Below are 17,058 nucleotides of genomic sequence, written 5' to 3'. Positions count from 1 at the left end.
ATAGATGGAGTAGGGGGTCCTGTATACATGTACTGTATAGATGGAGTAGGCGGTCCTGTATACATGTACTGTATAGATGGAGTAGGCGGTCCTGTATACATGTACTGTATGGATGGAGTAGGGGGTCCTGTATATATGTACTGTATAGATGGAGTAGGGGGTCCTGTATAGATGGAGTAGAGGGTCCTGTATATACATGTACTGTATAGATGGAGTAGGGGGCCCTGTATATACATGTACTGTATAGATGGAGTAGGGGGTCCTGTATATACATGTACTGTATAGATGGAGTAGGGGGTCCTGTATACATGTACTGTATAGATGGAGTAGGGGGTCCTGTATACATGTACTGTATAGATGGAGTAGGCGGTCCTGTATACATGTACTGTATAGATGGAGTAGGGGGTCTACCAGTTATTACTGTGGATGTTGTGAGGCAGCTTCCCTAGCAACCATTGCTCCCTGTGAAAATGAAAGCAGTAATCCTATTGGTTGCTAAGGCTCCAACTGCCGTGTCTGCTGCAGCTAATTATATCACCTGTGTGTGCAGTGAGGAGATTTTCCCATTCATCTCTATGAGGCGCCTCTTTCCCCTCCCCCTCCCCTCCTGTACATCTGGCGGGGACGGGACCTTCGCAATAACCTTCTCGGGCACCCAATGTATCTGTGGGCCAAATTTGGGGTCAAACGGTTCAGGTGTTTGGAAGTCTATAGAGGACGGACAGACAGACAGACAGACAGAAGGACAGACAGACAGACAGACAGAAGGACAGACAGACAGACAGACTTTGATTTTTATGATATAGATATTTGCCATCACAGGTAATGTTGCTTGGGAAAGAGGTTAAATCATCAATCTATTCTCCCTCCATGTTGTGTAGCGCCCTCCTTACCTTCACACTGTCGCCTTTCTTCACTGACAGCTCCTGCTGATTCCTGGCATCAAAGTCATAAGCGACTTTCATCTCAACTGGCTGGACGTGTCTGTAAGAGATGAGGTGTAATAAAGTCATTAGTAGGGCTAGACCCGCCGCCATATTGCCCCTGCTGGACCCCAACATCTGGGTCCTATTACACAGGGCCCAATCAGGCAGAATCGGGCAGATATCGCCCGGTGTAATAAAAACAACCATCAGCCATCGGTACACAGAAAGGTCACCCTGATATTTCCCTGTTTGTGGCCTGATACTACTGAGTGGGACTTAAGGGTCTATGTATCAGGGGTATCAGGAGGTTTGGTGATCTCCTCACTAGGATGCCCCCCTCAGCAATGAGTTTCCTTCCCTGAAGGGATTTCTGGCTATTCCCGTGTGTTAAGGCTCCACGAATCCCTGTCTTTGCTTATTGAAAGAGTATAGAAAATAATAATGTTATACTTACCTCTCCACACTCCTCCTGTGTCTTCCTGTGTCTTCCTGTCCATTACCGCTGATCCGCTGACACTTCCTAACCTGTCTGTGCAGTGACAGGCCACTCAGTCAGTCATTGGCCGTAAGGCTCTCCTGTCTCAGTCAGTCATTGGCCGTGGGGCTCTCCTGTCTCAGTCAGTCATTGGCCGTGGGGCTCTCCTGTCTCAGTCAGTCATTGGCCGTGGGGCTCTCCTGTCTCAGTCAGTCATTGGCCGTGGGGCTCTCCTGTCTCAGTCAGTCATTGGCCGTGGGGCTCTCCTGTCTCAGTCAGTCATTGGCCGTAAGGCTCTCCTGTCTCAGTCAGTCATTGGCTGTGGGGCTCTCCTGTCTCAGTCAGTCATTGGCCGTGGGGCTCTCCTGTCTCAGTCAGTCATTGGCCGTAAGGCTCTCCTGTCTCAGTCAGTCATTGGCCGTGGGGCTCTCCTGTCTCAGTCAGTCATTGGCCGTGAGGCTCTCCTGTCTCAGTCAGTCATTGGCTGTGGGGCTCTCCTGTCTCAGTCAGTCATTGGCCGTGAGGCTCTCCTTTCTCAGTCAGTCATTGGCCATGGGGCTCTCCTGTCTCAGTCAGTCATTGGCTGAGTGGCCTGTCACTGCAGAGAGCAGCTTCAGAAGTGCCAGCGGTAAACGGGAAAGAGACAGGGAGACACCGGAGGAGTGTGGAGAGGTAAGTATAACTTGAGTATCTTCTATATACGCAGCAAGGTCTGCATGGACATCACTAACTTTCCCCACGCAGCGGGACACTGAATATAGACTCGATCTTAGCCCGATGTTCTCCAGGTTCAGGTTTTGCTGCAGGACACCAGGAGATGACTAGCGTTACATACCGGTTGATGGGTGGTGTTTTGCTGCTTTGTTGAACCTAGATATTAAATATCAACATAAAAAAGATTAAAAAAAGAAACACAATAGTAAACGAGAGAAAACAAGTAACAGACTTTCCAAAACCAGCGCTCCTGCTCCTCCTGAGCTGTCTGGAATGATTGCAGATCTGCTCCATTTCCTGGACAGGTGTGGGTGGCTCCGCTTCTGGTTGGCAGTGCCCGGGTGAACATTGTCATTAATAGGAAACTATTAGTCTGGCAACAAATTGGCTTAAATGGCTCCTCAGAGTCCCCCCCCCCCCCCCCCTCCAATGTAGTTTGGCCGGCACAATAAGTGGACATTGATTGGAATTGCTTGCGTGGCAAATATCCCCAGTCATGTTCTAAGACTCCTGGTTAGATCCTTGGCTTGGATTTGGTTTGATTTAGACCGTGTAAAGTATAACTGAGGCATGAGGCGTGTGTCTGGGGTATTCTATCACTTTGGGGTATTATTCACCTATAGAACACTGATAGAGCTATTAGGATATTGAGTATATTTGTGAATGACTATCTCGGCCTGAGCATGTTGTTGGGGGGCTTCCCCGTCATTGATATATATGTGTGTTGCCTCCCCCGGTGGGCCTGTCCCCAGTGCTCCGGGTGGTGCTTGGAAAAAGACCGGCGCCGGGCACGGGAAGCAGCGGTGTCAGAAAATAAAGGACCGCACTACCGGGACCCCCAAACCGGCGCTGAGCGGATTAGGTTAAATAAAAAGTACCGTAGCTGATGGTCCATTCACTGTAATGTTTTCTGCAGGGGCAGTTGTACTTTTTACAGGCACCCTTCCTTTTACAATGTAATGTGTGAACAGACGGTCGTTGTTTGCATTGACTTCAATGGGAATTGTTGAGTTTTAAAAACTGGACGTTATTTTAAAGGGCCGCTGTCTTTTGTAAAAATATTTGACACAACATAGAGACAGGTGAAAAGTCCGGGTCTATTTCCTATTTCCTGTCTACCTGATGGACTTACCTCCGATTGGGGTTGGCCGTTACTGGGTACGGACGCTGGAGGACTCCACCCATCTGAGAATGTAGGGATATATGGGGGAACGCTCCTTCCATTCGGACTGTCTTCTCTATATTGTACACATGAAGTAAGAGAAATGTAATAGAGTGAAACCTCACGAGAAGACAACCACTTTGCCAAGACCTCACCCCCATCTAGATTATATATATATATATTTATATTTATTTTTTCTCCTGTGACAGATTTTCCTCCCGTTATAGTGTGTGACTGCTGGCCGCCTATCAGCTGACCAACAAACCCCTTTACTCTCAGCAGGTTAGAGGACCCTGACGTGCTCTTAGGTCCCTATTGCTGGGGACCTGTCCCAATCCCCAGGGACCTGTCCCGACCCCCGCAGCTCCTCTCACATCTTTCCCAAGTTAGAAGAGACAAAAGTCCTCTCCACTATTTCTCTTCATGCAGAAACGTTGACGTTGCGGATCTCTGCGGCTGTCTCTGTGTTACCATTACCTTGTCCTTAACCAGGGGTCCCCCAGACTCTCCCATAGTTTCCTCTCTTTCTCTGTAACACAGGAGCTCAGTAGCAGGATTGCTCTTTGTGTAAGGAAAGGAGACAGCACGGCGCTGGCGGTGTTCTTCCCGGGACATTTGGATAGGATCTGTAATGGAGCGCAGTATTTATTGGATAATCTGTACGGTATTATCTACGTGTGATATAATATGGGAGGGACGTTACCGTGGGTAGGATGTCCATCAATATGTGGACTAATTCTGGTGCAGTTGGCTGATACATCTGCTCTTGGGCTTTTGCCTGTTGGGATATGATGATATAAATGAAGCATGCGGGTAGCATGTTACTTCCAGGCATAAATACTCCGGATTTACCAACTAATAATTACATGTGTGGTGTCTCACCATGGGTGTTTCTACTTTGAACATCCCTCGAAAAGCCTGGTACTTCAAAAGTAAAGTGGTGTAGTCATATATAAGTTTTGCCACTAGATGTCAGTACTATGTATATTTTTGTATATATGTTGCACAGCTGTAGTCATGTAAGGGTTACTGTATTGTATTTTTTGATTCTGTACACCAATGAGAGAGACTTTTCTGCTACCTGCTACCTGCTGCTACCCATCCCTGTTCTTTTTTTCTTCTGACACTCTCTTCTCCACCACTCACAGGAGCTGTTACATACACCCTGTAGGAAGTAGTCACATGGGGAGAAGAGCTTAGCCAGTAACTTGGCTCTGCCAGGTTCTCTGTTCAGGACAGAGCAGCTGTAGTGTATTGACACGTATGGAGAACACAGAGACTTTCTTTTCTAAAGCAACAGTTCTACCTACGATACAGTGCTAAACAAACAAAAGAGAGGACAAGTTAAGGATCACCCCAACCCACGCCGTGAACATCTCAACACAGTGCAGGACAGTATCCTAGACAGAGAAACTGATCCGGATAGAGCAAAGCAGCCAAGAGCCTACGTACTCTCTCACAGTGCAGGTGACACCCTCTGACACTTTTCTCAACTCAGGTAACTAGGACTGGGGCTTGTGTCACCCTGGCAGGACTGGTAACTCGGCACTGCAGGGCAAAAGGTGGTATAGTGACATGGACACAAATATTCTTCTTCTTCAAATATTCTTCTTCTTCTAAAGTTCCGGCAGAGCACAGTACTACATTGGGTTGGGACTCTCAAGACAAACTCCTCTCCACTTCTCTAAACTCTCTATTCTGTCAGCACTGCTATTCTGCTCACTACCTCAGTATCTCTCAGCACAGATTCAGTGAACACAGGTCTGTACCTCCACAGTCACCCCTTTATCCTGTATTACCAGGATAGTAAAGTTTATTCATTCTACTAGGACTCTGTGATAATTGCACCAGCACCTACACACACAGGCTATACTATCCTTGGGTCATCTCCCCTTTCTGTGGGTGGCGGTACCGACAGTCTAGATGGGTCACATCTCCACTCCGGACCACAGTGATAAGTACCCAAGGGACCCATCACAGCCCGGCAGGTCACCGACCATTGGGGAGCAATATAGCCAGCCACACATTACAGCAGGTGTAACACCCAACCTGTGTGCTGAGTGAGCACGGGCGTCACAACAGAACTATAACCGGCTGAGCTGAATTCCACCGACCAACCAGCATAGAAGTGGCGTCACACTTAACCATCTAGCAACCACCACATATGGTATATTTGGCCTATTGTATAGCTATGCTGGCTGTACCAGTAATGACCTCCGTGTACTGTCATCCTAACAAGCTGATCGCCGGGGACAGAGAATGAACGGACTGCAGGCCATGATGGCCGTGTAGGTGTGACGAGCGCTCCATACATTGCAGGGATGATTGATTCTCTTGTCTTGGATTTGGTGCGGTACCGGCCACCAGCTTATTCTATGGACAGCCAGCTGGGAAGACAATGCCCCTTTAAAGAGGGTGTCTACCAGGGGCATAGGTAAGATTCGCGGGGCCCCATAGCAAAAATCTGTAAGGGCCCCCCATCCCCTACGCACCACACAAAGCACTGCATGCACGCACGCACACACACACACATACAGTGTGTGTATATATATATATATATATATATATATATATTCTGTGATGTGGCCAGGGGCAGAATCCTGCCTGCAGCCACTAAATTGGCAGGCAGAGCACAGGCCCCATAGCAACTGCCTACCCTGCCTCTATGGTAGCTACGCCACTGGTGTCTACCATTATGCAGGCTTCAGATTGGCTGACTCATTAGTTGTTTTATGAATCAGTTCCTAGCTTACTGCTGTCTGTGGATACTGTCCTGCTCTGGGACTCTCCTAGTCCACGGGGTAGGTTGAGGTTGTCTCTGACTTGTTCTCTCTTAGGGGTTTAGCACTGCATACTGTTGTGTAGCGTTACTGAGGAGAAAACTGTTAGACATGACCTGTCTGACGACCTACCCATACGGGGCTCTAAGACTGACCAGAGTAGGGGACCTGGCAGAGGACCAGGGCCCAGAGAGGACCACTGTAGAGAGCTATCTAGCTTGCATCCTTCCTCTACAATGTCCAACACGATAGTCATGCTACTACTCTACCCATGTGACTTCCTTCCTCAGCGTATCTAAGGTGCGCTGTTAGTGGGTGAAGAGTGCAGTAGAAGAAGTAAAGAGAGAGCTGATAGGACAGAAGAAGAACAGATTCCTATTGGTCCGCAGACCCATGTGACATACAAAGAAACAATAACCCTTTATACACTTTAGCTGTGCAGCTTCTGAACATACACATCTAATACAGCGACATCTAGTGGCGAAACTTCAACACTACTTTCATCACCACATAAGTACAATAAGTACAGACTTTTATGAAGGGTGTATAAAATAACAACATCCGTGGTAGGACACCACAGGACAGTTTATGATTGTCCCGGACAACCTTTTCAAAGGAAATGGACCATCAAGTACATTCTAATTCTAATGGAGCTGCATCACAGAGGGGAGGGTGGTGGATCTGCCCTGAGTGCTTCGGGCCAATGCATGGGAAAAGACTGTCACCGAGCGCAGGGACTGGGCAGCATTTCAAAATAAGAACTATGCCACTGGCCTCCCCAACAGGCTAAGGTGTAAAAAAAAGAAAAAAAGAAAAGGACCTCATGATATATTCGCTTTAAGGGTACAAACCCACTTGACGGGTCTGCAGTCGAGACTCTGCAGTCGAGACTCGCTGCAGATCCCGGCCCTATACTTTTAATGGCAGACAAACACGCAGCAGGGATGTACATCCCTGCTGCGAGTTTGTCTGCAGCCCTCCCCATTAACCCCCCGGCCGCCGGAGCTGATACTTCACCTGATCCCGGCTCCGGCGGTTCCCGATGTCTTCAGCAAGCCGGAGCGGGGACCAGGTGAAGTATATGCTCCAGCCAGCCGCCCGCAGCCCCAGCCGCCCGATCGCCCCCCCGCAGCCCCGGCCGCCCCCCCGCAGCCCCGATCGCCGGGGGGGCGATCGGGGGGCCGGGGCTGCGGGGGGGGCGATCGGGCGGCCGGGGCTGCGGGGGGGGGGGGGGGGGGCGGCCGGGGCTGCGGGGCGATCGGGGCTGCAGGGGGGCGGGCAGGATATACATTACCAGGTCCCCGCTCCTGCTTGCTTCGGCGGCTCCCGGCACGTTCTGCCCGGCCAATCAGTGCGCTGCCCTGCCGCAGCGCACTGATTGGCCGGGCGGGCCGTGAAGACACCGGGAGCCCCGAAGCAAGCAGGAACGGGGACCCGGTAATGTATAATGTCCGGCGGCCGGGGGGTTAATGGGGCGGGCTGCAGACAAAATCGCAGCAGGGATGTACATCCCTGCTGCGAGTTTCTCTGCTATTGAAAGTATAGGGCCAGGATCTGCAGCGAGTCTCGCTGCAAAAACGCAGCAAGGAGACTCGCTGCAGATCCGGCAAGTGGGTTTATACCCTAAAGTGATACTGTCCCACCCCCCACCCTTACTCTTGCTTCATTTCATCGGAGCATAGTGTCACCTGGGCGGGGCTTCTTGGCTGTTGGGCCCTCTCCCTGCTGGTAAAAGGGCGTAACTCCTGCTAAGCCCCGCCTAGGTGACACTGTCCAGCAATTACATGAAGCAATTTTAGAGCAGAAAGACGGCACAGACATATTGTATACAGGTATATATCATGGATGGTGTGGAGACCCCACATAGAGTAAGGGGGGGGCAGGATCCCTTTAAGTCCTTTCTCCGTTTCTTTAGGTTTATTATGTCAGGAGTGCCCCCTCCATTAGAGATTGGGCACTCTGCGGAGAGATGCTGGGGAAGATTGGACCAATGTTACTGGGTCACTATGTGATGTTCTTACTCACCATTAAATTGAAGCTGTATTTTATCTTCTGGAGACATTCAATGAACTCCGACTCCGGAATGGACGATTTGTCTTAAATAAAACCCCACAGAGAATTATTGTCGTCCTGCCATTCCGTTCCCTTTATGTTGTTACTATATCACGGTTACTTCTTTATTTTTGTTACTGACCTTTTTTCTTCTTTTTTTGTAGATTTAGTTTTCCAACAAACATCTCAATATCAGCGAGTACGTGATTCAAGATTTCCTGGATGCGGGGTGAGTAAGAGAGTATGTTACGGACGTTCTCTGAGCATCCTGGCCGTGCTATACTAGGAGATGTACATGGGATACGTGGAGAGGACTGTGCGCACAGGAGCGGACCAGCAGCTCTCACCTCCGCTCCATCACAATTTATGTTGCACATTGTTTTAAGACGACTTCAATGGGGAAGTCAGAATTTACAACCCCGAATTACAGAACAATTTTTCTTTTTTGCATAATACTCCAGATCCCCTCCAAATCCACGTCACCATTCTGCAACAGAACATTGCCTCGCTGATTCTCGGCAGATATTCATGAGAGATGTAGAGATTAGTGTGAACGAGCACTTAGGGTCGTATTAATTCATCTGCTTAATCACTTACTAAACCTTTTACATGGGCCGACCATCGTGCACCAAGGGCTGTCAATAAATATAGTTAGCGATGTCCGTGCAGCCCTTGCCTGGTGTAAAGTACATACATAAGGACGGCCAATAATAAGGACGGCCGATGGGGATGCTGGCCGATGGTAAGGACGGCCGATGGGGATGCCGGCTGATGGGGATGACAGCCAATGGAGATGCCGGCCGATGGGGATGCCGGCCGTTAATAAGGACGGCCGATGGGGATGCCGGCTGATGGGGATGACAGCCAATGGAGATACCGGCCGATGGGGATGCCAGCCGATAATAAGGACGGCCGATGGGGATGCCGGCTGATGGGGATGACAGCCAATGGAGATGCCGGCCGATGGGGATGCCGGCCGATAATAAGGACGGCCGATGGGGATGCCGGCTGATGGGGATGACAGCCAATGGAGATGCCGGCCGATAATAAGGACGGCCGATGGGGATGCCGGCTGATGGGGATGACAGCCAATGGAGATGCCGGCCGATGGGGATGCCGGCCAATAATAAGGACGGCCAATGGGGATGCCGGTGTTTCATGTACAGTAATGACGCTGTCATCCATTCCCACAGCAATGGTTGCAGAATATAGAGGAGCTTCTGCTTCTCCAGATTTTTTATTTTCCGGAGAATATTCACAATCACAGGAACTATTCTCTGTATATGTAGCGGTATAGGACGATATATGTCGGTTGTAGGACGGCGGTGGGGATCGGAGCAATGTTATATACTACAATAGGAGGAACATTCCGTTACATCTGAGCACATAGACTTACAATGTCGCGTCCTGCACCCGCCTTGTGAGGGGGACTGATAGGGACTGGTGGCGGCTGGAAGCTTATAGAGCTGGGATCACGCCTCCTCTGGTAGACAGGAGAATCTGCAATAGACAATGGTGTAAGAGCCGTGACTCAGGCTTCAGATTGGAGTTTGGAGGATGGTTGCCGCCTGGAGACCACTATGGCGCATTGGGGCTCACCAGGAATCGGCCTTGTATCTTTGTTTCATATTGAAGATTTAGCTCAATTTTCCTTTTAAATATGTGAAAGAAAGACGAATAATAAGAGCCTGCGGAGCCTCATAGAAGAGTCTGGAAACCCCAAACTAGCCAGATATCCCTCCGGGAAGGACCCAGCCAAACGGGCGGCTACTGTAAGGAAACCACAAAGACCACCATAATAAGTGGCCCTATAAGTCAGTGTAATGACAAGGGAAACACCAAGGTCAGGTAACCATCCACATATAACTGTTTCGGGGTGTTGCCCCTCATCAGTGTGGAGCAGGATTCTGGCTAGGTGGGAGCAATGCCTAGTGGAGGAACAGATCACTGATCTCAGGGAGACCAGCCAAACAATAACACTGCTGGCTGCTAGTGAAAGCGCTCAATGCAGTGACATCCTAGGTGCATTGCCCCCTGGGAAACATGAATATGCAAAAGAGCCCGTGGAGCCTCATTTAAGAGTCTCAAAACACAGGACTAGCCAGATATGCCTCCGGGAAGGGCCCAGTTTTAAATATGACATTTGGTAACCCCAGGATATCTTAAAGAGTCACTCCAGCATTTTTTACTTTCAAATCAACTGGTGTCAGAAAGTTATAGATTTGTAATTTACTTCTATTTGAAAATCTCCAGTCTTCCACTACTTATCAGCTGGTGTATGTCCTGCAGGAAGAGGTGTATTCTCTCCAGTGTGACACAGTGCTCTCTGCTGCCACCTCTGTCCATGTGAGGAACTGTCCAGAGCAGGAGAGGTTTTCTATGGGGATTTGCTGCTGCTCTGGGCAGTTCCTGACATGGACAGAGGTGGCAGCAGAGAGCACTGTGTCACACTGGAAAGAATACACCACTTCCTGCAGGACATACAGCAGCTGATAAGTACTGGGAGACTGGAAATAGAAGTAATTTACAAATCTGTAACCAGTCAATTTGAACAACAACAACAAATTACCGGAGTTCCCCTTTAAGATTTCCTTGGGTTGCCATATTTGAAAGGTAAATTGAGCTAAATCTCTCAGAGCTCCCTTAGGATATGTTTACACTACGTATATTTCCGGCCGTAGTTTTTACGCGGCCGGAAATGTGCGGCTGAAACTACGGCCGTGGGAAAAAATAGACATGCGGCTAAAAACATACGGTCATTTACTTGGAAATCTGGTTCAACTAAAAATAACAAATAAAATCTTTAGAAAGTGATGGAAACACCTCTGGATGCATCTGGGAAAGCAGGGAAACAGTTTACAGGAATCGCTATTACCGGGGTTTGCGATCCTCTGCACTAATGCCGATGTCTCTCATGGTTAATCTATTAAAATAATAAAACACATTTTCTGTCTAATAAAGTCCCTTTCATTGTTCAATAATTAAATGTAAACGATTCCATCATTTTGCAATTAAATATACTGTTAAAATAAATAGATATATAAATATACATTTATTTATATATATTTATTTTTTGACAGTATATTTAATTGCACAATGATGGATTCGTTAGAATTAAATTATTGACCAACGAAACTGATTTTATTACAACAAAAATGTGTTTTATTAATTAAATATTAGTTAGTACAGGAAGCTCCATAAGCCGTTAATTCATATTGCCGGCAATAGAGCTTTCTGTACTAATCATCACTTTACTTTAATGAAAACATCAAATGTTTCTTCTAATTATGTTATCACAATAGCATTATTAGAAGAAACATTTAGAATTATATGTGCGCTCAGCTGATTGGCTGATCGGCTGAGCGCACATATAATGAGCGGGTCCGCAGTACAGTCACTTCATTGTGCTGCGGACCAGCGAAGAGGACACATCGGGGTGAGTATAGAGCTCTCCCCACCCCCTCCCCAGCACTGCACCCCTCCCAGCAAGGAAGGGGGTCACTTAACCCCTTCCTTGCTGGGATGGGTGCAGTCTGGCCCCCAAGGGGTTAAGGGGGATGCAATACATCCTCCCTTAACCCCTTGGGGGCCAGACTGTAAGCAGCGATCTGTAAAGATGCTGCATACTGTAAGGAGCACAACACCGCTCACAATGATGGCTGTTGTGCTCCTGTTTGTGTGTTTCTCCCTTTTTGTTTTTCAGATATCGGTATCCAGTGGATTACGTCAGATTCCGTGGACTACGTCGATGACCAGCGGTTGTTTTTTGTTTTTTTTTATAAAATGGTCAATGAGGGGTGTGGGGGTGTTTTTATTTGAATAAAAAAAATTTTTCACTTGTGTCTTGTCTCTTCTTTACTATATAGACTTAGTAATGGATTCCGTCTATTAGACGGCTTCCACTACTAAGTCTATAAACTAAAGAAATAAAGACAAGACACAAGTGAAATTTTTTTTTAAATTAAAATAAAAACACCCCCACACCCCTCATTGACCATTTTATAAAAAAAAAACCTAAACAACCGCTGGTCATCGACGTAGTCCACGGAATCCGACGTAATCCACTGGATACCGATATCTGAAAAACAAAAAGGGAAAAACACACAAAAACCACACAAACAGGAGCACAACACCCATCATTGTGAGCGGTGTTGTGCTCCTTACAGTATGCAGCATCTTTACAGATCGCTGCTTACAGTCTGGCCCCCAAGGGGTTAAGGGAGGATGTATTGCATCCCCCTTAACCCCTTGGGGGCCAGACTGATGTCAGACTGCACCCATCCCAGCAAGAAAGGGGTTAACTGACCCCCCCTTCCTTGCTGGGAGGGGTGCAGTGCTGGGGAGGGGGTGGGGAGAGCTCTATACTCACCCCGATGTGTCCTCTTCGCTGGTCCGCAGCACAATGAAGTCACTGTACTGCGGACCGGCTCATTATATGTGCGCTCAGCCGATCAGCCAATCAGCTGAGCGCACATATAATTCTAAATGTTTCTTCTAATAATGCTATTGTGATAATTAGAAGAAACATTTGATGTTTTAATTAAAGTAAAAGTGATGATTAGTACAGAAAGCTCTATTACCGGCAATATGAATTAACGGCTTATGGAGCTTCCTGTACTAATTAATATTTAATTAATAAAACACATTTTTGTTGAAATAAAATCAGTTTCATTGTTCAATAATTTAATTCTAACGAATCCATCATTGTGCAATTAAATATACTGTCAAAAAATAATTATATATAAATATACACTTATTTCTTTCTATATCTATTTATTTTAACAGTATATTTAATTGCACAATGATGGATTCGTTAGAATTAAATTACTGAACAACGAAAGGGACTTTATTACTAAGAAAATGTGTTTTATTAATTTAATATATTAACTATTAGAGGCATCGGCATTCGGCATTATTGCCGGCTATTTTTTAAGTACTCCGTACGGACCGCCTGTCAATCCACGGCCGTGAATTTGCACAGTTCCAGCCGCAAACAATGGTCTTGTTCATTTTTTACGGGTCCGTTTACGATCGGGCCGTAGGCTCATACGTAGTGTACACTGTGCAGCCGTATATCGTATACTTTCCAGCGTACGCATCAACCTCAAAACTACGGGCGAATATTTGCGGCTCGCACTACGGCCGTACATATACGTAGTGTGAACATAGCCTAAAGGTAACAGCCTAATATATTACGCGGTGGCGTAGCTACCATAGAGGCAGGGAAGGCAGCTGCTATGGGGCCTGTGAATCCTAGCTATGCCCCTGATATTACCTCATCCACTAAATCTGAACAGAAAAAAAGTGTAAACAGCAAAAATACATAATGGAAAAACAGAATAGCGTCCTATAGTGTGAGCTCAGCCCTGGAACGTCCACAGAACGTCCTTCCCCATAGAGACGTGTGAGACAGTACGACACTGACTGCCGGAGGCGGCCTGGGCCATAGTGATACCACTCACCCTGGGGCGTCTGTCCTCCTGAACGGCTTAGCTTGGGGCTGTCCATGGGTTGTGGGTGATAATTCTGTTCACTGAATTTATTCTGCGTTAGAGCACTCTGTAGTTTATTTCTAAAATGACAAAACGGGAAGCTGCGATTCAGAGAACTATATATAAAAAGTGACGTTCTAAGGACGTATTCACACATTCCGGGAAACATGGAACCTACAGAGGGGAAAGCAGTAGATTCTCTCCCTGTCCGGCATCATGTATCGGGTGTCATGCATCAGGTATCGGGCGTCATGTGTCGGGCATCATATTGGGTGTCTAGTATCGGGCATCAAGTTTCATGCATTGGGTGTCATGTGTCGGGTATCATGTATCTGGTGTCATGTATGGGGCATCATATCGGGTGTCATGTATTGGGCATCATATCGGGTGTCATGTATTGGGTATCGAGTGTCATGTATTGGGTGCCATGTGTCGGTTTCATATATCGGGTATCGAGTGTCCTGTATCGGGCATCATATCGGGTATCATGTATCGAGTGTCATGTATAGGGTGTCATGTGTCGGGTATCATGTATCGGGTATCGAGTGTCATGTATTGGGTGCCATGTGTCGGGTATCATGTATCGGGTATCGAGTGTCATGTATCTGGTGTCATGTATGGGGCATCATATCGGGTGTCATGTATCGGGTATCGAGTGTCATGTATTGGGTGCCATGTGTTGGGTATCATGTATCGGGTATCGAGTGTCATGTATCGGGCATCATAAGGGTATCATGTATCGAGTGTCATGTGTCGGGTATCGAGTGTCATGTATCGGGCATCATAAGGGTATCATGTATCGAGTGTCATGTGTCGGGTATCGAGTGTCATGTATTGGGTGCCATGTGTCGGGTATCATGTATCGGGTATCGAGTGTCATGTATCGGGCATCATGTATTGAGTGTCAAGCATACCTTGGGTATCATGTATAGAGTGGCGGCATACCTGATGCTGTCTCTCCTGTGCTGTGCGGTATATAACATGCAGCAGATGTGGCGGCATACCTGATGCTGTCTCTCCTGTGCTGTGCGGTATATAACATGCAGCAGATGTGGCGGCATACCTGATGCTGTCTCTCCTGTGCTGTGCGGTATATAACATGCAGCAGATGTGGCGGCATACCTGATGCTGTCTCTCCTGTGCTGTGCGGTATATAACATGCAGCAGATGTGGCGGCATACCTGATGCTGTCTCTCTTGTGCTGTGCGGTATATAACATGCAGCAGATGTGGCGGCATACCTGATGCTGTCTCTCCTGTGCTGTGCGGTATATAACATGCAGCAGATGTGGCGGCATACCTGATGCTGTCTCTCTTGTGCTGTACGGTATATAACATGCAGCAGATGTGGCGGCATACCTGATGCTGTCTCTCTTGTGCTGTGCGGTATATAACATGCAGCAGATGCGGCGGCATACCTGATGCTGTCTCTCCTGTGCTGTGCGGTATATAACATGCAGCAGATGTGGCGGCATACCTGATGCTGTCTCTCCTGTGCTGTGCGGTATATAACATGCAGCAGATGTGGCGGCATACCTGATGCTGTCTCTCCTGTGCGGTATATAACATGCAGCAGATGTGGCGGCATACCTGATGCTGTCTCTCTTGTGCTGTGCGGTATATAACATGCAGCAGATGTGGCGGCATACCTGATGCTGTCTCTCTTGTGCTGTGCGGTATATAACATGCAGCAGATGCGGCGGCATACCTGATGCTGTCTCTCCTGTGCTGTGCGGTATATAACATGCAGCAGATGTGGCGGCATACCTGATGCTGTCTCTCTTGTGCTGGGCGGTATATAACATGCAGCAGATGTGGCGGCATACCTGATGCTGTCTCTCTTGTGCTGTGCGGTATATAACATGCAGCAGATGTGGCGGCATACCTGATGCTGTCTCTCTTGTGCTGTGCGGTATATAACATGCAGCAGATGTGGCGGCATACCTGATGCTGTCTCTCCTGTGCTGTGCGGTATATAACATGCAGCAGATGTGGCGGCATACCTGAAGCTGTCTCTCCTGTGCGGTATATAACATGCAGCAGATGTGGTGGCATACCTGATGCTGTCTCTCTTGTGCTGTGCGGTATATAACATGCAGCAGATGTGGCGGCATACCTGATGCTGTCTCTCCTGTGCTGTGCGGTATATAACATGCAGCAGATGTGGCGGCATACCTGATGCTGTCTCTCCTGTGCTGTGCGGTATATAACATGCAGCAGATGTGGCGGCATACCTGATGCTGTCTCTCCTGTGCTGTGCGGTATATAACATGCAGCAGATGTGGCGGCATACCTGATGCTGTCTCTCCTGTGCGGTATATAACATGCAGCAGATGTGGCGGCATACCTGATGCTGTCTCTCTTGTGCTGTGCGGTATATAACATGCAGCAGATGTGGCGGCATACCTGATGCTGTCTCTCCTGTGCTGTGCGGTATATAACATGCAGCAGATGTGGCGGCATACTTGATGCTGTCTCTCCTGTGCGGTATATAACATGCAGCAGATGTGGCGGCATACCTGATGCTGTCTCTCTTGTGCTGTGCGGTATATAACATGCAGCAGATGTGGCGGCATACCTGATGCTGTCTCTCTTGTGCTGTGCGGTATATAACATGCAGCAGATGTGGCGGTATACCTGATGCTGTCTCTCCTGTGCTGGGCGGTATATAACATGCAGCAGATGTGGCGGCATACCTGATGCTGTCTCTCCTGTGCTGTGCGGTATATAACATGCAGCAGATGTGGCGGCATACCTGATGCTGTCTCTCTTGTGCTGTGCGGTATATAACATGCAGCAGATGTGGCGGCATACCTGATGCTGTCTCTCCTGTGCTGTGCGGTATATAACATGCAGCAGATGTGGCGGCATACCTGATGCTGTCTCTCTTGTGCTGTACGGTATATAACATGCAGCAGATGTGGCGGCATACCTGATGCTGTCTCTCTTGTGCTGTGCGGTATATAACATGCAGCAGATGTGGCGGCATACCTGAAGCTGTCTCTCCTGTGCGGTATATAACATGCAGCAGATGTGGCGGCATACCTGATGCTGTCTCTCCTGTGCTGTGCGGTATATAACATGCAGCAGATGCGGCGGCATACCTGATGCTGTCTCTCCTGTGCTGTGCGGTATATAACATGCAGCAGATGTGGTGGCATACCTGATGCTGTCTCTCTTGTGCTGTGCGGTATATAACATGCAGCAGATGCGGCGGCATACCTGATGCTGTCTCTCCTGTGCTGTGCGGTATATAACATGCAGCAGATGTGGCGGCATACCTGATGCTGTCTCTCCTGTGCTGTGCGGTATATAACATGCAGCAGATGTGGCTGCATACCTGATGCTGTCTCTCTTGTGCTGGGCGGTATATAACATGCAGCAGATGTGGCGGCATACCTGATGCTGTCTCTCTTGTGCTGTGCGGTATATAACATGCAGCAGATGTGGCGGCATAC

At 48.1% G+C, this 17,058-nt stretch overlaps 1 protein-coding gene across 4 annotated transcripts in view; it reads right to left on the bottom strand.

The window, feature by feature from the left end:
* The window catches only part of EPS8L3 (EPS8 signaling adaptor L3), an 88,878-nt gene that overhangs the window by 22,289 nt on the left and 49,531 nt on the right, over positions 1-17,058 (bottom strand). For all 4 annotated transcript variants that reach the window (XM_069945327.1, XM_069945324.1, XM_069945323.1 and 1 more), the window contains exons 8-16: positions 13,572-13,681; positions 9,506-9,609; positions 8,252-8,327; positions 8,083-8,153; positions 3,981-4,055; positions 3,755-3,903; positions 3,248-3,353; positions 2,237-2,271; positions 894-984 (exon numbers count right to left, since the gene is read on the bottom strand). In XM_069945327.1, the coding sequence (XP_069801428.1) occupies positions 894-984; positions 2,237-2,271; positions 3,248-3,353; positions 3,755-3,903; positions 3,981-4,055; positions 8,083-8,153; positions 8,252-8,327; positions 9,506-9,609; positions 13,572-13,681 (817 nt within the window). The remainder of the gene's footprint in view (positions 1-893; positions 985-2,236; positions 2,272-3,247; positions 3,354-3,754; positions 3,904-3,980; positions 4,056-8,082; positions 8,154-8,251; positions 8,328-9,505; positions 9,610-13,571; positions 13,682-17,058) is intronic.

Source organism: Dendropsophus ebraccatus, chromosome 11 (genome assembly GCF_027789765.1).
Source record: "Dendropsophus ebraccatus isolate aDenEbr1 chromosome 11, aDenEbr1.pat, whole genome shotgun sequence".
Classification (NCBI taxonomy): Eukaryota; Metazoa; Chordata; class Amphibia; order Anura; family Hylidae; genus Dendropsophus; species Dendropsophus ebraccatus.
Note: the sequence above shows the minus strand (reverse complement) of the source record. Positions and strands in the feature narration are given on the sequence as shown.